Source organism: Prionailurus viverrinus, chromosome B4, assembly GCF_022837055.1.
Source record: "Prionailurus viverrinus isolate Anna chromosome B4, UM_Priviv_1.0, whole genome shotgun sequence".
NCBI classification, from domain to species: Eukaryota; Metazoa; Chordata; class Mammalia; order Carnivora; family Felidae; genus Prionailurus; species Prionailurus viverrinus.
In genome coordinates this window covers 126,837,419-126,860,495 of record NC_062567.1, presented here as the reverse complement: position 1 = coordinate 126,860,495, position 23,077 = coordinate 126,837,419, and the positions used below count along the sequence as shown (strand labels likewise).

General features: G+C 52.1%; 1 protein-coding gene across 1 annotated transcript; it reads right to left on the bottom strand.

The window, feature by feature from the left end:
* Window positions 1-1,109: 1,109 nt before the first annotated feature.
* On the bottom strand, window positions 1,110-22,429 carry ISX (intestine specific homeobox). Its single transcript, XM_047867350.1, is given in 6 exon segments — window positions 1,110-1,349; window positions 2,493-2,606; window positions 4,506-4,657; window positions 20,717-20,911; window positions 20,914-20,943; window positions 22,360-22,429. Coding segments are annotated over 6 exon segments (801 nt in total).
* Between the last annotated feature and the right edge of the window lie 648 nt (window positions 22,430-23,077).

Below are 23,077 nucleotides of genomic sequence, written 5' to 3'. Positions count from 1 at the left end.
CATCACCCATAGGAGGCCCAGCCCTCACACTTGGCAAAGCACTTCCACTCTATTTCAGAGCCTCCCGATTGCTCTTTGAGGTAGGCCAGGTGGGGCTTACTGTCTCCGTTTTAGAGATGTGAAAACTGAGGCTCTGACAGGGCACGTCATTTGCCCAAGGTCTCCCTGCAAGGAAACAGCAGAGGCTCTGACAAGGCATGTCATTTGCCCAAGGTCTCCCTGCAAGGAAACAGCAGAGTCCGCAGGCTCATCACAACGGAGCGAGGCTGGCCTTCCAGCTGGGTCCCTTAAGCTAGTCCTGGGACATAGACTCTGCAAAGAGCTTACTGCCATATTCTTTATTCAGACCGGAAGTACAACATTCCTCCCCAGTCCAGCAGAATAACCAAAGACACTCAATTCTATTTTAAATTAACAACAACAACAACAACAACCTTCCCCTGCATTTCTCTCCCACTTCATACATTCACATCAAAGCCGTACAGAATTTGCTGGGCATGGGCCAACTGCAAGGTCACTGAGTGCATGCCCTGCTTTGCCCGGGAAGCTCCGCACAATCTCTTTGGCCAACCTGGACTGAGCTCCCGGGGGCAGAGCCTCAGTTGTTCGCGTCTAGATAGATCCAGTTCTGCTTGTGGAGAACTCAGTAGGTGCTCAATAAATGTGTCATGAATGAATGAACAAACACCTCCCCCTTGGCCTGCTGTATGCCTCTATTCTCACGACGGCTCAACCTCACCACAGGAAGAGCCAGAAGGACCCTCGAAAGTCTTCTTGTCCAACTGCCTCATGTTATAGATGAGGTCCAGAGGGGGTGAGTAACCAGCTGGAGGTCACAGAGCGAGTTAGAGGAGACACAAGCACAAGCAGATGCTCTCCTTGTTCCAGAGCTCATCTCGGACTCTCCCACGGCCTCTGTCTTCTGAGCCAGGAGGGCAACCTTGGGAGCAGAGGCGAGAGCTCCCGTATTGGTCATCTTGCCGTGGAGTCCGATGCAACCTTCTGTGGGGCGTGCTCAGGGAAGGCCCCCCAGGGGCCTGGGCCCCCTCCTGCCAGATGTCTTCACCTGGAGAGGAGAGCGGCACCACTGGAGAGAGGTTTCTTGGTCCCTACGTCGACGTGGCACAGGGGCTGCCCCATTTGGGGTTGGCAGGTGGAAGGAAGCACAGTGCAGGGAAGCAGGTGTGCTGGATGAGAGGGCCTGGGAGAGGCTGTGTCTCCCACAGGTGGCACGGGAGGAGGGTGGTCTGGCCAGGGAACCACGCAGATGCCGGCTGGCCTGGAGCCGGTGGATAACAGCCCATGGGAGGAGCCAGCCTGGGCAGAGCAGAGGGCGACCTCATGGGGCCCTGTCGAAAGGGGAAGGTCAGGAGAGAGAAGTGAGTCCTAAGCTTCACCAGAGGCTTCACCCTCCGCTTCCCGACCTTTTCCCCAGGACTTGGGCAGCTCAGGGCAGGCAGGGGACCGTCTTGGGGAGAAACGTGTGCCCTGGGGGCCAGGAGATCTGGTTCCTAATCCTGGCACTTATAGGAATTACTTGATGTGAAAAAGTCACTTTGCTTCTCAGTGCCCAGTTTCTGCATTAGCAGAAAGTGGATAAATAAAGAAATCCTTCCTTGCAGTGTCACTGGGGGCACGCACAGACCTCTAACCACGGGACTGTCTATTTTTTGTCCTGCTGGCTCTCCGCTGTTCGGCATCTGGTACACACTCCAAGGTGTGCGGGCTCCACGGACAGCTCATACTCGGGGCACACGGCCCAGGTGCCGAGGCTTTTCACGTCTCAGTAATTTCACCCTCATTGAACTACTACTTTCTCCGAGGGGCGAAGTGACTCTTCTAGGCCATGCTGTTGCTAAGTGCAGAGGCTGAGATTTGAACCCGTGCAGTCTGACTCCACAGCCTTCCTGCTCAAAGTCCGTGCACTGCCCCCTTACTCCCTGCCTGTTTCTTGAACTGTGAAGTTCTGCACAATAATACAAGCCAGTCCCCGGAGGAAGGAGAGGCACTGGGATTGTCACTCAGTGGTTGAGGACATGGGGACAGAGAGGGGCAGTGACTTGTCCCAGGTCACGCAGACCTGTGGGGCATTCTTGGCCATGCTGTCTCTGGAAGAGTTCCCCTTGTACTCTTTAAAAAATTTTTAAAAAAATATTTATTTATTCTTGAGAGGCAGATCGTGAGCAGAGGAGGGGCAGAGAGAGAGAGAGAGGGAGACACAGAATCCAAAGCAGGCTCCAGGCCCTGAGCTGTCAGCACAGCCCCCGATGCGGGGTTTGAACCCACCACCTGCAAGATCATGACCTGAGCTGAAGTCAGTTGCTTAACTGACTGAGCCACCCAGGCGCTGGTCCCCCTTTGCACTCTTCACTGTAGACAGAGCCACCCCCCTCCACCCCTTGGGGTTCTCACTTCTGGGTCTGGGTGGGATGTTTGCAGACAATGCCCCCCCCCCCCCCCCCCAGTGCCCCCTCGGTGCTTTAACCACTCACCACCATGTCCAGGTACGTGGTCAGGGCCAAGCCGGCCTCATTTAGCTGCTTCGGGGCCCCAGGGCTGCCGGACTTCTGCTTCCTCCACTTAGCACGCTGGTTCTGGAACCAGATCTGGGATAGGAGAGAGAGAGAGGACAGAGATAAGCAGCAAGTACCTTCCCTAAAAACCGTAACTGGCACTTCACAGTCTAGAAAGCTCCATGGCTTCAAGATTTCCTTGGCCCTGGAGGTCTGCCCTCTAAGAGGGGCCCGGGGATCACAACCTTCAATTCCTGCGGGGCGGGGGTCTCGTGCACCCGGAAAGCAGCTGGATGCCATGTGGCTGGGAGCGGTGGGGTCTGTGGCCAATGGGGCCTAAAGGGCGTGGCTCCTCAGCTTTAGCCCATGGTCACCCTGTAGAAATGTGAGGCTGGGCATTACAGGCCCAGCCAATATCTAAGGCAGAAATCTCGGTTTTTATGTGAAAGCGTTGAGATGTAAAACACTGTGCAGATCAAATAAAACTCATCTGTGCACTGTTTCCTGCTGGAAGACCACCAGCTTGCTACCCCTGTGGGCCCCTCGGCATCTGTAGATTGACTATCGGCAGCTCCCCGTATTCACAAAGACACTGCCCCAGACACGTGGCCATTTGTACTTGGCCATTCTGCTGAGACAGCCCCTGAATTCCGGGCTTTATGGCAGTTGTGGGGGGGGGGGGGCTAAATCCACTTAGCTGGTGACTGATTCTAAATGGGAGGAAAAAGGGAGAAGTCTAGAATGGGGGTGGTCCTTAGCCAGGAGAAAAGTCTGTTGGGATAAAATTGAGAGTAAACTGTTGATCTGGGCCCTGACTCAGATTTTGAATTTGGAACGAATCCATTAAAAATTTAAAAAAAGTGATGCAGAGTAGAGCGAGCCAACAGCGTAACAACTGGATTTGGATTTGCTAGAGTGGCGCTTGCAAAACTGAGGGTGTCCAAAGAGGGTGGACACACCCCTGCTGAGTGACAAGGGACCACTGTATCTCCAACCACAGAAGGAGCCACGGACACTCCGAGGTGAAGAAATGACAGATTCTAGATTAGGCAGTTGGCATTTATTTTTAAAAATTTTTAAATAAGTTTATTTATTTATTTTGAGAGAGAGTACAAGCAGTGGAGGGCCAGAGAAAGAGGGAGAGAGAGAGAGAGAGAGAGAGAGAGAGAATGCCAAGCAGGCTCTGCACTGACAGTGCTGAGTCCTAGGCAGGGCTTGAACTCACAAACCATGAGATTATGATCTGAGTCTGAGCGGAGACCAAGACTCAGACGCTTAACCAACTGAGGTGCCCCTCCCTCACCGGCTCCCTGGTGCCCCTAGGCAGTTGGACTTAAACCAGGTCTTGGACCACTTCTCTCTGTGCTGCCTTCACAGTGATACCCATGTGGTCTAGTCAAGGGTTAGCAAACTAAGGCCTGAAGGATCAATCTGGCCTTCCAACCTGCTTTTGCATGGCCCGTGAGCTAAGAATGGCTTTCACATTCTTAAGTTGTCGGGAAAAAAAGATAAAAAGAAGAAACATGTTTGTGACACATGCGGATTATACGAAATTCAGATTGTAGAGTTCGTCAACGGAGTTTTAGACAGTGACTCTATGGCCCCACAAAGCCCAACATAATTACCATCTGGCCTTTTACAGGAAAAGTTTGATGACCACTGGTCTAGATTGTCTATTTGGGGAATGAGGCCTCCTGGTGAGTGATGTTCTGGAACTACAGCCAAAAGGAGAGGGAAGACGTGGAAGCAGATATCGGTGGCCACCACTGATGCCACCTTGCTCCATTTCTACCCCTCAAAGAGAGAAACCATCTTGTAACTGCGGTGACCTCATTTCCTGGAAATACTATTTGGCAAGTGTGGCTGTATTCAAGGGATAAAGGCAATGGAGAATTTCAGATGGGCCAGCCCCGGAGGGTCCATGATACATGGGGTCTCACCCATGGCCCCCAAGGCATTGAGGCTGGAGGCTGAGGATGGGGACAGCTGTACCTGCACCCGAGCTTCTGGGAGTTTGATCCTGGCTGCCAGCTGGTTGCGGATGTGGACGTCTGGGTAGTGGGTGAAGTGAAAGATCTTCTCCAGCTCGTGCAGCTGCTCGGTGGTGAAGGTGGTTCGGACTCTCCGCTTGCTCTTTCTTTCCTCTGGATGGGAGAGGGTTCAAGCTGGGTTAGTGATCTTATGGTTAGCACCCTGGTGAGGCTTTTGTGTTGCCTGGTGTCACTCTTTCAGCCCCTGCTGTCCATTGCAGAGTCTTGGCCACTGGCTCCTCTGCTTGGAGTTTCACAGTGTTCTCGCTCTCTCTTTTTTAATGTTTATTTATTTTTGAGAGAGAGAGAGAGAGAGAGAGAGAGACAGAGCATGAGCGGGGGAGGGGCAGAGAGAGAGAGAGAGAGAGAGAGAGACGCAGAATCAGAAGCAGACTCCAGGCCCTGAGCTGTCAGCACGGAGCCTGACACAGGACTTGAACTCACAAACTGCGAGATCATGACCTATGCTGAAGTCAGACACTTAACCCACTGAACCACCCAGGTGCCCCTACAGTGTTCTCTTTCCTAGAGATCCTGCCCCTAGGTTGACCTCTCCAAATCCATCCTGAGCAGTGAGGTCAAGATAACTTTCTAGAAAGTCCTCTGATCATCCTTTTTCTTGCTCAGATGCCTTCAATGATGTGTCCTTGTCTACAACAGGGCATGGAAAACTATAGCTTGAGTGTCAAATCTGGCCCACTGTTTGTTTTTGTAAATAAAGTTTTATTGGAACACAGACCTCCCATTGCTTTATGCATTGTCTATGGCTGCTTTTGCAAGCAGCCTTGAGTAGTTGCAACAGAGACCATATGGTCTGCAAAGCCTAAAATAGTTACTGTCTGGCCCTTTACAGGAAAACCTTGCCAGCCTTGGTCTAGAAACTAAAGACTGAACTCCACAACCGTTAGTCCCTTATAATCTGTTTCCAGTCCAATTGTCCAAATGGTCTGGCCTCAAGTCCACTCAGGGCTGGCTACAGCAGTTGTGGGGCCTAATGAAAAATGAAAATGTGGGTTCTCTCGTTCAAAAAGCAGGAAAAAAGCTATTTCCTTCCTTCTGTGGTCTCTCTCTTGATCTGTCATGTGGTGGTGGTTGTTTGTTTTTTTTCCCCCTAATTTGCTGTTTTATTTATTTATTTTTATTAAAAATTTTTTTAAACGTTTATTCATTATTGAGAGACAGAGAGAGACAGAGCATGAGCAGGGGAGGGGCAGAGAGAGAGGGAGACACAGAATCCGAAGCAGGCTCCAGGCTCCGAGCTGTCAGCACAGAGCCCGATGCGGGGCTCGAATTCACGAACAGCAAGATTGTGACCTGAGCTGAAGTTGGACGCCCAACCGACTGAGCCACCCAGGCATGCCTCTAATTTGCTGTTTAAGGTCAGGCTCTCTTGAACACAAGGATACTAATAGGGTGAGTGTGGATCCTCACAGGAACCCAGGGCCCTTTGACTTGGCACCTGGGTGCGTGCACCTGACCTTGACCCTTCTGCCATCCATACTCTGACAGCCCTCGCATCCCTGGAACTGCATAGGATAGAGGAGGCAGTTGTCATTGGCTAAGGATGAAGAAACAGGTGGTCTGTAAGAGGGACATCGAGGGCTGAGTCAAGGCTCCAGGGCCTTAGTGCATGCTCTGTGGTCCCACTGAACTTCACTTACAAAACAGATTCACACATAAAATGATGAAGAATTTCAAGATGACCATAAGCATTAAGCCCCATGTGCCAGGCCTCTGTCTGTGTGCAGTAACCTGGACAAATGTACTGGTCTCACCCACGTCCGTGGAGCCAGGCCTGAGCATGTGTGTGTGATGGGAATCAAGCATTCTACTGGGACCTGTTACCTTTGAGATGTCTATTGGCTATTCAAAAAATCTGTCCAGGGGCACCTGGGTGGCTTATTTGGTTAAGCGTCTGATTTTGGTTCAGGTCATGATCTCATGGTCTGTGGGTTCAAGCCCTGAATCAGGCTCTGTGCTAACAGCTCAGAGCCTGGAGTCTGCTTCGGATTCTGTGTCTCCGTCTCTCTCTGCCCTCCCCTGCTTATGCTCTGTCTGTCTCTCTCTCAGAAATAAATATGCATTAAAAAAATTAAAAACAAAACAACCCCCCCAAACCCCCAAAATAAAAAGGACATGATAACATCATGAGAAGCCCCCAGTTAACGTTCTCCAGCATATCTCTATGTCAGCCTGCTTTTTGGGGAACCTGACCTGAGCCAGAGGAAGCTCAGACACAAGCAGTGCCCAAGAAAACATGGTAGAAGAGAGGCTTAGAAAGAAAGGAGTGGTCATTGAAATTAAAAAATTAAAAACCAGAGAGGATGAAGAGGAAGAAAAGCCAGAAAATATCAGTGTGTTTATTGAACACCTATTGTGTGCCAGGTGTGGTGCTGGACCCTGCCCTTGGCCTGCGTGCATGCATGTATTTTAGCCTCCCTTGTTCCGAGGTGGATTTGTGGCATGTGGTTCTGAGTCTGGTGTTTGGGAGGACGTCGAGGACCACAGGAAGACCACCTGGGTGGAATTACTACGGCAGAAGCCAAGGAAAGAGGAGCCATGTTGGCAATTGCCCCCAAACACACCCAGTGTGGTGTCTGAGGCTTCGTGGAGACTCTGACAAATATATGTTGAATTAAAGTGGATGTGAGTGGTTGGGAAAAAGAGGAGACAGTGAGTAGAAGAATTTATGGCTCGAGAAGGTGCTAGAAGGGGAGAAGGGAGGCTGGGGAGAAGTTTCAGAGAGCAGCCTGGAGCATGTCTGAAGTCCGAGAAGGAGAAATTGAGGCGGAGCGAGAGAGGGCTCTGAAGGGGTGGCGGATGGGGCAGCTGCGGGACAGACTGGTCCGAGACGTTCACTACACAGGCGAGGGCGATCGGGTGCTGGAGCGAGTGGTCCAGGACGGATGGCAGGAAGTCAGGTCACCAGCAGAGAATGAGGGAGTGAGGGGCTAGGCCGGGAGGGATGGCCAAGGGCTTTGGGACAGCTGTTCTGGAGAAGGGCCGGGGAAGCAAGAAGAGTAAGGAAGATCGTCCACCGGAAGCCTTCCCTGTACCTCCAGTCTGGGGCGAGGGTCACAGATGGTGGAGGCAGGGCCGAACCAGGTGGCGGAGGCTTTGTCTTCCTGAGCACGCACGTCTGAGACTAGGGCTGCGATTCTGGCTTTACTTGGGACAAAGTCCACATGATATAATTTTAGGAATTGTAGGAAAGGTACAAACCGCCTCTCCAAATCCCCTCCGCTTTTGGGGGCTGATGGCTGATGTCGCAGGTCAGATGGGACGATGCAAAAGGAGGGTGGGGATCTGAAAGCCTGCAGAGGCCTCCTTGCTCCCACCCAGTTCACTTTGTTTTTCTTCCAAATAAGAGGTAAAACCGCCACAGAAGAGGAATTGGAGCAGACCCTGGGTGAGGAGTGGATTTTCACTTGTGATGGTTTAACAACTGAAGTGTGTGTGTGTGTGTGTGTGTGCATGTGTGTGTTATTCGTCCTGCTATCATTTGCTAGAAGGAAACCCACTGAACTGGATGTCGGGAGACCTGAGCTCTGTTCCTGAACTCTATAACTTGGGCCACATTTTATCTCCTCTCTGGGCCTCAGTCTCCCCATCTGTGGAATGGAGGAGGAGGGCAGGCCAAATCCACCCTGACAATCTGTAATTCTCTTTCCCTTCATGTGGAGGCCGGGTGGCTTATAACACCTTGCCTCGGGCTGGCCTGGGGGACCAATTTGCTTGGTGGAAGGCGAGGGCCCGAGAGGAGAGATTTCTGCGGACGCCAACTCTAATGGCTGAAGCTGTTCCTACATCTCTGGGATTAACCAGGCCCAGGTGCTTCTGTTGTAGAAATGGCATCTCATAGTCTGCCTTTGGTCTCACCCCTCTCTCTTATCCCTTCAGCTTGTTGATAATCACCCTCAAAGGACTTTAACTCATTTTACTGACTTGGGAGCTTCTTGGGAATCGCAGACAACGAGGTCTCAAACACTATCACCCGCTAGAGCAAGCTCTAGCTACTAACTACTAACCACCTGATAGGACCTGATCTCTCCTTCTCTAGCCCCTTTCCTTCCCCAAGCCTACTTTCTTTTAAAAATTTTTAAAGAGAGATTAATTCTACGTTTAGGGCCAGTAGTGTTTAAGGGATAGAGCCGCATCCAATCAGAATTGATGCAGAGAGATGGCCAGTGGCAATCATTGCTGAATCTTACTGAATATCTCCTCTGTGCCCAGCATTGTGGAGGCACCGGGGGCCTGTCTGCAGGAGTGCAAAAGTGGACAAGCCATGCTCACAGTATCATATTCATTCCTTCATGATGTCAGCATCTTAGGTGATAGTGATGCTGTGCAGCTCTAAAGGGCATTGCAAAAAACAATTTACAGGATGGAAGATTCCAGGTTGCCTGCGCAAACTTTGGTGTCCAAGACAGTATGGAGTTGGATCCTTCTGGGAGTCTAGAAGGGAGGATTCTAGACAGAGGGTGCAGAACCAGAACTTGGGGAAACAGGTGCCACAGAGAACAGAGGGTTAGGAACAGATGCAGACAATGACAAGAAGCCACCTCCTCCTTTCTCCCCAGAAGGAAACTCAGGCAAACAGAGGCTCATGACTAAGAACAGACTCCTTAATAGAATAATATTTTCAGCGCTTCCATTTGTGGAACTAAGGGAGCAACTGTTAAGATATATATGTTTTTTCCCTATTTTGGGCAGGACTGCAGGGCATAATTTGGAGGTGGAGTGAAGAAGGAAAGGATCCACCTCTACTCTGCATGATAAATGACCTCTGACTTGGTGGAGAGGGGGCTGCCTGGCAAATTACTGGCCAGTTAGAAAAATTTGTTTTTGTATCCAGAGCTAATTTTTTTCAATTGAATTGAATTTTTTGAATTAGCTCAGGATAGATGTTTGTCTCTGAGAGATAATGATAATGATGTTGATAATGATGATGGTGATGATGGTGGTGATGATGGTGGTGATGATGATGGTGATGATGATGATGGTGATGGTGATGGTGATGATGGTGATGATGATGATGGTGGTGATGATGATGGTGATGATGATGGTAATGGTGATGGTGATGATGATGAATGCGTGTGTATGTCCAATGGCTGTAATTACTTCTCCAGGAAATAAACAGACATGCCACAAATCCACACTGGTGGGGAGATGGAGGCTGAGCCCCGAATCCACCAGCCTTCAGGACTGAGAGTGCCAAAGCTTTCCCTCCAAGACTGACTGTGGGTTCTTGGGGTGTAAATAGTCAACACTGATATTCCCCCAGACCTTCTCGGGATGTTATTCAAGACTGAATGGCCTCAAATTGGAGGGATAGTCAACACTGATATTCCCTCAGACCTTCTTGGGACGTTATTCAAGACTGAATGGCCTCAAATTGGAGGGCTGTAAAAAGGAATGGTAAGGTCAGAGGGGTCCTGGAGCTCAGATCACTCCCAGTGAATGGGGCTCCCTGATATCTAACTCGTGAGACCCGACCAGAAGAGTAGGTTGGGGAGAGAAAGACAAACTTGGACCTGGCATCAGGGAAATAAGATTTGGATCAGAGGCAAGACTTTGTTAAAAGTTTAGCTGCTTAGATCTGCACCGTTCAATATGGTAGCTACTATCTCCATGTGGCTATTTTATTTTTATTTATTTATTTAAAAAAAATTTTAGTCTTTACTTAGTTTCAAGAGAGAGAGAGAGAGAGAGAGGGAGAGAGAGAAAGAGACAGCCTGGTTTAGTTGGTTAAGCGTCCAACTTCAGCCCAGGTTATGATCTCACGGTTTGTGACTTCGAGTCCCACATCTGGCTCAGCGCTGACAGTGCACAGCCTGCTTGGGATTCTGTCTCCCTCTCTCTCTGTCCCTATCCCACTCGCACTGCCTCTGTCTCTCTCAAAATAAGTAAATAAACTTAAAAAAAATTTTTTTAAAAAGAAGGAACTTCATTAAACAGGAAGCTGGAAATAGGAGCTCAGTGTGGATGTGGCTTATGTACTGGATAAACCTCTTGATCATCAGGAAGGGCTGGGATGTCCTGGGCAACCCCTCAGTGAGGATGATGGGGGTGCTGGGTCCTCTTTCCCAGGAGCACTGGATTGGGAGTGAGAAAATCCTTGAGCCCCCGGCAGCATCTTGGCAGAGATGCCTTGGAGTCTGGTGCCACTGTGTAGCCCACCCACTGCGGCTGGCCAAGGGCACCGGGGCAGGGCAGGGGGTGGGTGGGGAGAGGGTGGAGGAAGGTGGAGGGGACTGCCTCCTCCTTTTGAGTTGCTCCTCTCCCTGTTATTAATTGTGTGCGCTGTGAATCACACTTCAGTGGGTCTTCAAAGAGAACGAGTCAGCAGAACTTAATTAAACCTGAGCCGTTTAGCACATCGATCATACGAAATACACAATTTACACAGGTGATTAGGCCACCTAATTATAAACCGATGTTCCTCTGCGCTCGGCTCCCTCCCCTGATTGCTCCTTCTCTGCGGTCTGCTAATTGGCCCTGGCTGCTCAGCTAAAGACCCTGGGGGGCTTTGCCACTGCCGGAAGTCTCCAGAAATGGGCCCTGTCCTTGTCTTCCTAAGACAATGGATGCAGCGGCATAGAGGAGATCCGGGGCACCCTTTGGAGCTCTCTTGCAAGCTGGAGACCCCTCGTGGACATGACAGGAGGGGTGCAGGGCAGACCTGGGCTGGTCTTTTCTGTCCAGTCTGGTCGTGGACTTCCTACAGTTCCCTTGTGCCCACAGCATATAAGGCAAACTCCTTGGCACGGCATTCAAGGCTCTTCACGTTCTCCCTTTCCAGAATCATCTGCTTTCTCCCCAATCCCTATTTCCATGATTTCACTCCCACCTGATCATTTCTAGACTCCACACACTGGCCGTGCCCTTTTAATCTCCAGGTGCTTCGTCTCACTGCTCCCTCTGCCTGGAATGCCGGTCTTCTTCGTTTGCCTAGTGAACTCCTACTCATCCGTCAAAGCGCGAATCAATCAAATATTTCCTTTCCTCCAAGGTCTGTTGTGAATCTCTGTAGAAACACAACAGCTCTTTTTCAAAAATAAAATGTAAGAGCACTTTTGGCTTGCACCATCCGCCTCCGTATTTGTAAGAACAAAAAATCTCTCTTAGTTTTTCTCTCTGTCATTGCATATCTATCAAAATGTTAATGGTGGTTAATACTAGATGATGAGAGGGTAGAATTATAATTACATTTTTTAACCTTCTTTTTTTCCTATAATATTACATGGATTACTTGTATAAATAAACAACAGCACAGAAAATAAAGCCAGCGTGGGAAGAGATGAGAATAAAAATACCACTAAGGGAAACAATTTCGAGAAGACCACTGAAAAGCCCACCGGCAGAGGGTTTGCTGACCTGCCCCCAGGGATGACGGGGTTCATGCTCTCTCCCAGCAGAATGAGGATTGTTATTTTCCATGTGCACGGCCTTATTTTCATAATGTATCCTATGTACACACACACACACACACACACACTCACTCCCTCCACTTTTTGTTTGTATATCTTTTTTCTTTTTTAATAGCAGGTGTACCTTTGTTTAAAGGGAATTGTATGTGGAGCCCCACAAAACAAAAAATGGTGGAACTCTCTTACTGACGTGTAGGGGGCCCTGGAGTGAAGCTTGCTCAGTCTCCCCTTCGTCCCCCGCAGCTCCGGCCGTGCACCCTTGTGGAAGCCTGCAATTCCCCCAAACGTGGGTTTTAAAAACGCTGATGTGCATAAATAAAGGCCAAAGATCTTGGCTTAGTGCACTTGACCTTCAGTCTCCTCATTTCACTCATCCCTTCCACTGCTCTGGGAGTTTTAGATGCCCAGCCACACTGGATTTCTTTGTTGCTCGAAAGGAATATGCCTTTTTATCCCTCAGGGCTCCTGCACATGTTTCTGTGTGCCTGGTCCTCTCCCCTTCTCTGCCTGGCTCCACCTCAGAGGACACCTCCTCTCTGAAGCCTTCCTGGAGGGTCTCAAACACAGTTCATTATTCCCCTCCTCTGTGTTCTTGGAACACTTTGTCAGGTTCCCGTGCTCTATCTATGTTGTGACAACGTGAGTCTCGTGACCGCATGTGTAGGTCTGGTGAGGCCAAAACATGGGGCGTGGGGTGGGGTGGGCACAGAGAACTGGGACAGGGGCTGATTTCACTTATTTATTTTTAAAGTTTATTGATTTGTTTTGAGAGAGAGAGAGCAGGGGAGAGGCAGAGAGCGAATCCCCGGCAGGGTCTGAACTGTCAGTGCATGGAGCCCGATGTGGGCTTGATGCAGGGCTCTGTCCCACCAACTGTGAGGTTACGACCTGAGCAGAGCCCAAGAGTCAGATGCTCAACCCACTGAGCCACCCAGGCTTTCCTGATTTCACGGGCTTTTAGAGTGTATGCGTGTGTGTTCTCCTGTCCTGCCCCTATTCCTCTCCAGTCTACACTTGTGGGAACAGACACCACAGGGTATGAATCTGGAGGATGTTTCATGGTGTGACACAGGAAGTGTCACAGAACTGGTTCCCTGGCGATGGGGGAATCCATAGTTTCCTTCCTGCCTGGAATTGAGGAGGAAGTTACTCGTTCTCTTTGTGGCCAACCCAAGCGCAGGCATGCAGAGTGCTTAGATTAGAGGTATCCAAAGCCCTGTAAACAGGGGGAAGAGCTGTTTCTGGCCCCCAAATGGCTTAACAACTGCCAGGTTAACAGCTGGTTATGCAGAACACCTGGGGAAGTGAGCCTCATTAGGGACACACCTTTGATGAAACAACGGAAAACAAAGCAAATGCTTTGACATTTCCATATCTGGAGACTGAAGATACCAAAGAAGACTTAGAAGGACCCTGAAATCAGAAGCCATCATCCCAGCATGGAACAGTGTGAGAGAAGAAGAGGACCAGCACGAAGAAGACTCCCGGCGGGGCCCCCACACATCCCCCTCTGGCTGTGGTTGACAGGTTTGGGAGTGGGCATCTCACTCAGGCTTGGCCAACAGGTCCCTCCTCTGGGGCTCTTGGACTTGGGACTTTAGAGAGCTTGAGAGAAGTTCCTGGAGGGTGATGGAAACCTTGGTGTTATTGGGAGTCATCTGGAAGGAGGAAAGTTGAGCTGCATGCAGACAGAGGCAGCTGGAGAGACCTGATGGTGTTGATTCTGGCTCCCATTATGGCTGATGCCTGCTTATGCTCCTGCCCTTCCCGTAGCTTGGTTTGAGAAGACTGCTTCATGTTCTCCAAGGCAACTCATTTCCTTTTCTGTTTCAGCTAACCTGAGATGGTCTTTTTCTGTTGGAACCCAAGAGTTCTCATGAATATTGGTCATTGCACCTTTTCCTAAGACCCTAGAATGCCTCTTCATTCTTTTTCGGATTCAAAGCAAAAATAAGAATCCCCACCATGCCCCGTATGGCCCGGTGTGGCTTGGCTCCTTTCTTGCTTTGAGACCTCATCTTGCCTCCCTTGAACAAGTCCCTGTCTTTGGGATTTTCTCTGCATGGAGTGGGGGGATCCACATGTCCCCCCACTCAGCCTTCGGACTGCAGCTCAACCATGATGTCCTCTGGAAGCCCTCGCTGGCAGGGCAGACCAAACCTCTCTTGACATAGGCCCTCTACCATGTCACCTTCTCCCCGGCACTTGACCACAGTTGTCATTGAGCTTTCACTTGTGATTATCGGATGGCTGTTTGTCGTCCCTGCTACACTAGATGCTACGTGAGGGCAGAGGCCAAGCTTAACGTTTTGTTCCCACATTGTCCCCACTCCCAGCTAAGGTAGGTGTGCAAATTCTTGGATGCTTCTCGCTTGGAATTCTTTCCTCCTTGAGTGTGGCCCAACTCAACGACTCACAGAGCCAATGGGATGCTGTGGGAATGTGGCTAGGAGGTTTCTCATGGTGGGTCATAAAAGGATGCAGCTTCCACCTGACTCTCTCCCTTTTGGATTGCCCGCTCTGAGAGAAGCCACCGCCATCTTGTGAGGACACTCTAGTGGCATGCGGAGAGCCCTGTGTGGGGAGAAACTGAGGTCTCCTCCTCAGCCAGCTGAACTGTCACCAACTCACCAGCCACGGAGTGACTACCTTGGAAGCCAATCTTTTATTCTGATCCAGCCCTCAGGTGACTGCCCCACACAACATCTTAACTGCAGTCCCACGAAGGACCCGGAGCCAGAGTTACTCAGTGAAGTCACTCCCAAATTCCCGATCCACAGAATCTGAGTCAGACAATTCATGTTAATTGTTATTTGAAGCCACTGAGTTTTGGGATAATTCATTTTGCGGCCATAGATATGCCTGCCACTCAGTCGATTTTGGTGGCTCTTTGTTGCGTGCCCGGATGAGGAATACAATGGATAAATCAAATTTAAATGACGACCAATGTTTTCTGTGTCCTCTGTCTCAGAGCTCTGATTTCTCCTGGCTCTGATAGTCTGGGCTCTATTATTATAGTAATGTTGTCAATGCCCTGCTTGTATCCCTCAGACCTTTCTGTGCTCCAGATCAATGCCCTACTGCCAGGATATGTATTTCTGAGCTAAAAAGCCCAGATAACTCTGAGGAGTATATTTGTTTCATTTCCTAAAGGATTTAAACTTCAGTTTCCCACAGTGGTCACTGGCTTAATCACACACCCTTTGATCACCGCCCTCCCTTCCTTGTTTTATTTCACTACCTCCGTGCTGGTGTCTGTGCATGTCCCAAATAAACCACTTGTGCTCAAATCCTTTCCTTCCGGTCTGCTTTTGGTGGAGGGGGGGGGGGGAGCTCCAGAGAGACAATGCTTTTCTGTAAGCTGTGACCAAGCCTTGTTCTTTCTTGAACTCCCACAGGGTTTAAGATTCAGCCAGGTTCTTGATTTTAGAATCAGCCTCCAGGTGCCCTATGGGAATGTCTCCAGGGTCTTGTTAGGCTGTGGCTCTGGAGGCAGGGACTGAGAGGGGGGTTCCGGCAGAGAGAGACCAAAACCACACTTATCCTGGGGACATCCAAGCTTTTAGCTCTGGGCTCCTGCCCCGCTGCTGTCTGCTCTGATGGGAGTCTCTAGGTCTACCTGTCTGGGAGCAGCTCATGATGAGGCGATGAGACACCCGCAGGGCTGACCACAGTCCCAGACAGGATTCCTAATTCCCAGGACCAGGGGCGGAGCACTGCCAGTTGCCTTGGGTTCCAGGCATTGGTGGGGGGAGATGCAGGGAGGGGTGGGGAGAGGGGGAGGAGGAGGGGGAGGAGGGAGACAGGGAAGAGAGAGGAGAGAGAGGAAAACCAGGGCTCCTTCAGACTTTTGACCTCCAGCACTGTAAGAATCAGTTTCTGTTGTTTTAAGCCACTCATTTTATGGCAATTTGTTACAACAGGACCTGGCGAGGAAGAGGGCAGGGAGGGGAACAGAAAGAAGAGGAAAAGGAGGTAGACGCGGAGGAGGAGCTGTGGCTTCTGAAGGGCAAAGGTTTGGAAACATTTAAATTTTTTTTTTACATTTATTTATTTTTGAGAGAGAGAGAGGGGTGGGGCAGATTGCAAGTGGGGAGGGGCAGAGAGAGAAGGAGACACAGAATCGGAAGCAGGCTCCAGGCTCCGAGCTGTCAGCACAGAGCCCGATGCGGGGCTCGAACCCGTGAATCGTGAGATCGTCACCTGAGCCCGGAAGTCGGGAGATGGGAGTTTAAGCCACGCAGGCTCCCCAAGGTTTGGAGACATTTAAAAGGCAGGAAAGATTGTGTGCCTGGAGGGTAGAGAGCCGGGAGGGGGGTGGGGCTGAGCGGGTGGGGGAAGGGCAGGAGAGGCTGAGCTTAGGCACCAGAGTCTGCAAAGGACTTTGAATGTCACAGACTGGGTCTGACAAACTACAGCCAATCTGGCCCTCTGCCTGGCTTTATAAATAAAGTTGTGTGGGAACACCAACATACCCACTCATTCACACATTGCTATTTAGCTGTGAGGGCGGAGTCCAAGTGGCCCTTTGCTGGCCACTGCTCTAGGGTTCCCTTGCATCCCAAGGATTCCACCTGCCCCCGGCCAGATCCACCAGAGAAGGGGGTGTCGCCAGGACTCTCTAGCTGCGGATCCCACCCCCGCTGCAGGGGCATGGTTACCAGAGCTGGCCTTGTTCACTCTCCAGTCCCCAGCCTGGCCCAGAGTAAGCACTCAGCAGTCAGCCACCGAGTGACTGGATGGGGAGAGAGCTGAGTCCCCCTTCTCCCCGACCCCAGGCCGGAAGCCTGGCACTGGTTACCCACTGGGGTGGCCTCTTCCTTACCTTCCTTTTCCCTTTGCTCTGGGGCATCACAGTCTCCCTACAAAGGGTCATCAGTGGCATAGATGACCTCTCTCTTCCCTGAGTCTGAGCTTCTAGTGCAAAGTGGTTTCCTGCTGCCTGGGCCCCTCTTGACTTTGGAGGGTCCTGGGCTTCAGGGGGCCGGTCTCTCTCCGGAGTGAGCGGGCAGCTGGGCTCAGCATTCTTCCAAGTAGGGAGACCCTCCCGGATTTTTCCGTTGGCTTGAGACCGGGGAGGGTCTGAGCCCGAGTTTATGAGGGTCGCTGCCATGAGAGGAGCGGGAGGCAGAGCACTGGCCCCGGCCTGGATGTCTGAGCCGGCCCCGCGCTTGCACATTTGGCTTTGTAGCTTGAACAAGCCATTTTGCGTCCCTGGGCCTCAGCCTCCTCGAAGAGTGGTCCTTGGACCACCTACATCAGAGTCATTTGGGAGAGCTTGCTAGAATGAGGATTCCCGGGGCACCTGGGTGGCTCGGTCAGTTGAGTGTCCTACTCTTGATTTCAGCTCAGGTCACGATCTCACAGTTCGTGGGTTCGGGCCCTGCGTCAGATTCTGCGCTGACAGCACAGAGCCTGCTTGGGATTCTCTCCCTCCTTTTTTCTCCGCCCCTCCCCCACTGGCATGTGCACACACTGTCTCTCAAAAAAGTAAACTTTAGAATGTAGATTCCTGTTCTGCCCCTCGCCCCACCCCTCCGCCCTGTCTCTCAAAAAATAAATAAACATTAAAAAAAGGGCGGGGGTGGGGGGCGCCTGGGTGGCTCAGTCAGTTGAGCCTCCAACTTTGGCTCAGGTCACGATCTCATGGCTCAGGAGTTCGAGCCCCATGTCGGGCTCTGCCCGGAGCCTGTTTCAGATTTAGTGTCTCTGTCTCTCTCTGCCCCTCCCCCGCTCAGGCTCTGTCTCTCTCTCTCTCAAAAATAAAAAAGCATTAAAAAAAAAAAGAATGCAGATTCCCGGGCACCACGCTAGACCCAGAGGCAGAGTCTGGGGATGTTGGGACTATAGTGCTGCACGTTTCCAAGCTGTCTGGGTATTTGGGACAGAGAGGTCATGCTTGCCAGGCCACGTCCGTGAGTCACTCTGTGAACCCCTTTAAGTGTTAAGCTTATTTCTGTGTTTTTATCACTGGGGTGGGGGGCCGTGGATGCACCATCTCCGGTGCCTTCCATTATCTGAGGGCTCCCGCGTGCCGGAGGGAAAGCAGGACAGAGAGGCGGAGGGACATTAGCAGCAGCGACAAGCACCCGGTGGGGACGGGGCCCTGTGAAGGCGGGAGAGGCGGAGGCTGCCGAGGCCATTTGCCCTCTTGCCCGCCCGGTTACCCTGCTCCCGCCTGGCATGGACACCCCCCACCCCCGCCACTCCCCTCTGCAGGGAGGAAACTTCTGCCACAGAAAATGACCCCAGGTGACACCACTGAGGCTTTCTAGTGACCAGTTTGTGGAGGCATCGGTCATCACACACGTCGGAGCTGGGAGGGATCTTAAGAACATTCTAATCCTGCTCTTCCACGTTACAGATGGGGAAATGGAGACTCAGGAAGGGGAACAGCTTGCCTGAGGTCCTCCTGCGAATTAGCACCAGCGGGGGGCTCAGAGGCCAGACTCCTGGAGTCCCAGCTCCCCACCCTCCTGGCCTAACCTCTCACAGACTCCAGCTCGTTTGCAATTTCTCCAAGTTGCTTTTGTAGTTTCTGACATGTTGGCATCCGGTCTGTATTATTATTTGTCAAGCATTTTCCCAAATAGGCTTTTTGTTTTACCTACACAAATAAATCCATTTTAACAGGAAACCTCACAGCATGACCATAAATGGATGACTGGTATCCTGTGTTGTGAGTAAAAGGTGCGCGTAGGAATCCTTACAGAACTCTTGACATAAATAATCTTGGTCTGTGTAGTCCTCAAACTCATTTCCAAAACCACCAGCGGGACCTTCTCTAGTCTTTTGGAGATGCTCGATGCCAGTGTAGCGGGAGATGTATAGATTTAAGCCACGTTCAGGAATGATCTAGACTGGATGGTCTCAGGCCACCAGGGTTCAATTCTGTTGCTAACTAATCAGGTCACTTGTGCAGGTGACTTCTCTTCATCGTTCTATCGTCTGTAAGGTGGGCCTCACAACTGTGGCAATTCCATGGGGGACAGGGAGGGGAGTGCCGTGAGGACCATAGGGCACTACTCTTGTGACGACTGCTATCTTGGCAAACCCTTACTAGAGGGTCTGCTCTGGGTCCAACAGGATAGCTGACATGGGACATGCCGGCATCTTCAAGGGGAGGTTTAGAAGGAGTGGGTCCCTTTTTGCCATCAGCCATTATCAGGCCAGGGGGAGGGAAGCTGCTCTGGGAGGGGGGATCTGGCCTCTCCTCCCTCTCTCCCCTCCCCCACCTGTCTTTTCCTCTCATTAGGGCAGAGAGGGCAGTGGTGGATTTTATGTGGCTGCAGCAAGCCAGACTCAGGTTAGAGTCCCAGAACTGTTTCTTTTTAAATCTATTTTTTTAACGCTTATTTATTTTTGAGACAGAGAGAGACAGAGCATGAATGGGGGAGGGTCAGAGAGAGAGGGAGACATAGAATCAGAAACAGGCTCCAGGCTCTGAGCGGTCAGCACAGAGCCCGACGCGGGGCTTGAACTCACAGACTGCGAGATCATGACCTGAGCTGAAGTCGGACGCTTAACCGACTGAGCCACCGAGGCACCCCCTCCCAGAACTGTTTCTAATGCTCATTCAGTTCACTGGAAGATTTTAGTGAGCTTCCGGAAAGGAAGCTGGGGACTCTCTCCTATTGATTGACTCAGCTCCGGGGAAACCCGCCAGCTTCCCCAGGGATGGGCAGCCCTCCAGGGTCTTCTCCTTGCCTGAGGTTGAGCACAAGCCCCTTTTGGGAGGCTGAACTTGGGTGAGACCCCAGGGCTCAGTGATGGTAGGAAAAGGCACTGTGGGCTCCTCTGAGCTGCCTTTTGGGCCTTTCCTTGGATTAAGAGGGTAGAAAGAGGAAAGAACTGGGAAGCTCGTGAGTGAGATACTCCAGTGTCACCAACTACCAGGCTCCAGCAGACCCTTGTGACATCCCTGGCTCCCTCTCTCTTCCCTCACTCAACCGGTTTCTGGAGGGTAAGGCTGAGGCCAGAGTGGAAGGGACTTTCCTGAGGTCACGAAGCAGGGTAGGCTGGAGAGTGACCCGGAGCATTCCTGACCCGCAGCAGGTGCATGTGTCCACCTCAATGCCCTTCCTCAAACCGGCTCTCAAGAAGGGCTTTGAGATCTGCCCTGTCATTGTGGTTTGGGGGACATGCCCTGGGGTGGGCCGCTGGCCTGGGACGGTGATCAGGATGGGCAGATCCCAGGCTAAGCTTCAGCCACGGAGAGACACATCGGCTGAACTCTGCTTACGAAGAACAACGTGTCAGACTGAGCAGGTGTTGGGGACAGCCACGACTGACCGGTTCCTGCTCTCAGATCTTCCGCTCACTGGCTGCGTAGCCTGGGGACAGACACCATCCACCTCTTTCCTTTCACAGGTGAGTTTCCTCACCTGTCAAGTGATGATAATCGTGCGTTTCTACTGAAACGAAAGAGGGGACTCTAAGGCAGCAGCCGCTGCAGCGGAAATGCTGTAGAAATAAATGGGACCTGGCATTCTTAGCTGTGGCCTGCTTGCAGGAACAAGCCCCGCGTCCCTGCATCCTGCAACGAATGGAGACTTCCTTGGCGTCTGCATCTGGAAAACCTCAGTCCTGGCGAGGCAGAAGGGTATTTAAAGCCCAGCATCTGACCTCTCTTGGAATTTTGGGGTCCTCTCTTCTATTGATACGGAGCAGCTTTTGCTCTGCCTGAGCCCTGCTGGCTCTTGGGGACCTGGGAATGGAAAAGAAATGACCAGAAGACACTTACCCTGGGGCTGGGCCTTCACGGGCCCCTCCGGCCCGGAGCTTGGAGCTGCTGCTTGTCTGGTGCCCTGTCCACCTGCCCCTTCCGGCCTGACCACATGGCTTTTCTCTGTGGGCCTCTTTAAGATCTCCTCGATGGAGAAGGACAGCCCCAGCTTCTTTGGGGCCCCACAGCGCCCTGAGTTCTTCCTCTCCATACCCTGCAGAGGACAGGGCTAGCCTTGGAGCACTCTGTGAGAGGCAGAGGGACAGAAGGGGACCTTGTGTGGGTCCAGGGCGACAATGGTGGAGGGTGGTGTACTTCCTCCCCTGAAACTCCTGTAATAATCAAAAGGGCAAGCAGAGGTGGAGGACGGGGCGCCTCAGGTCAGATGATCCAAGCACGATTCTGTCTCCATGGGGACTTCCACGGGCTCCTTTCAAATACCCCTGGGATCAAGGAGGCAGGTCACATTGGGAGAGCTGGAACAGGCTGTACCCCATGCCTGTGGGCCCAGAGCTCCCGCAGGCTTGATGTCAAAGGAGTCACCATTGCCAGGCTGGGTTCAGTTGTACTGCAAAAGGTCTTCTCTGGGGTGGTCACTTTCAAAATCCCCAGGCTGGGTCAGGGTCCCTGAGGTCCCTGTCACTGGGGAGTAAGGCAAAAAGCTGGAAGGAAGGTGGAGCCAGCTCCCAGAGATCCAGAGTCAATGTGTCCACCTTTGCCTTTTCTCTGGCTTCTGGCCCTTTCCTGCCGGCTCTGGGCAGCCTCTGGCAGGCTGGAGTGCCACCGTTGGGCCCCAGGTGGCCAACTCAGATCCAGGCCACCCTACAGCTTGAGAGGTATTCCCAGGAACCCTCTTGGACTTCTAGTTCTGCTGCTTCTGGACTCCAGAATAGGCTTTCTGGCACATCTGTGCTTCTGTCCGGCAGGTGGAGGCTTAGGAAGGGGATGTCTGGACCACCGCAGGCTGGCTCTCTGGGACGGATCTGGACTGAGTGCAGGGGTCTCTGGCCTTCCTTCCACTCCCTCCCTGGCCTCACTTTGCAAGCCTCTCCAGAGGCTCCTGGCCCAGGGTGCCTCTCCCTTCCTTTCGATGTCCTTTCTGCTTCTTCCTGACTTACATGCCCCTTCCCTGTCTCCGGAGACAGCACAGTGGGAACACTTTCTGTCTGTCCCGTAACCTGTTGGCTGGGAGCTGACAAGGCACCCACCTGTCCTTCCTGGGAATTCTACTCCCAATTTCTGTGTAACCAGGGAGGAGGGGGCAGTAAAACAGCTGATAAGAGAAGAAACTCTCCACCCTCCTCAAGCCTGGCGATGCAGATGTTGGGGGAGGGGACCCTGAGGCAGTGATGCAGGTGTTGGGGGGGGGCCCTGAGGCAGCGTGTTGTGTCGCTGAAGGATGGGAAGCAGGGCCCTGGGGAGGTGCCATGCTGGGGAGCAGGACAAGGGAGGATGGGAATGGGCCACCAGGAAGTGTCCCCGGGCCCCATAAAATGTGTTTGCTCAGTTAGGAGAGTTTATGGGTCACATAGAGGCTGGAGGCCCGGCCAGGGTGCTGTCAGCCGTGGGCCAGTCAGAAGTGTTTCCCTGGGCTTGCAAATGTCAGAGGAGGAGAGGCTTCTGAGTTCTTATGGTGTATGTGGGGAGACTGAGGCCCAGACCACGGAGGTGTGGTGGATATCCGGGCACAGTCTGATCTAAGTACTCCACTGGGGAGCTCCAGAAGGCCATGCTGGGCGCAAGGAGCCAGTTTGCATGAGAGGGACAGATGCCCCAGGAGAGACTGTGAATGTGCCTGAGAACACTAGAAGCCAACATTCTTGCAGGGGGTGGGGGGAGGGGAGACTGACCCCCCCCCCCCCACTTCCTACAGAGGAGGAGTCTGGAGAGTGAGGGACTGGCCCTGAGATGGGGAAGGGTAAAGATCATGCATCCTGGTTGAGAGGCGGTGCCCGTTGTGAGTGTCAGGCTATCCGATGGAGTCGGGGGGTCCGGGCTCCCATGCTGTAGTGAGCGAACCCTACAATCTTGGAAGCGTTGCTGCTCAGCCATGCCAAAGCCTGATGTAGTTGGTCACTGGGGCTCCTTCCAGGTGGCCATGCTACCACCCTCCAAGTTTTCCCTGGAAGGGGAGGGAATGTTAGTGAGTCAGAAGTGGGAGTGGCTAATGTAACTCCTGCTCCAGCTCTGGGGCCAGAATGAGTCACATGACCCTGCTTAGATGCAAGGGGCGGGGGTGGGGGTGGTGGTGGTATGGGGAAATGGATTTCTCCCTGTACCAGGAGGAAAATGAACCAGCCTGGTGAATGCACTGTAAAATGCCTGCTGTCTACCTTTATGGTCAGGAGGCCAGGGTCCCACAGCGGTCAGGCCAGCGCT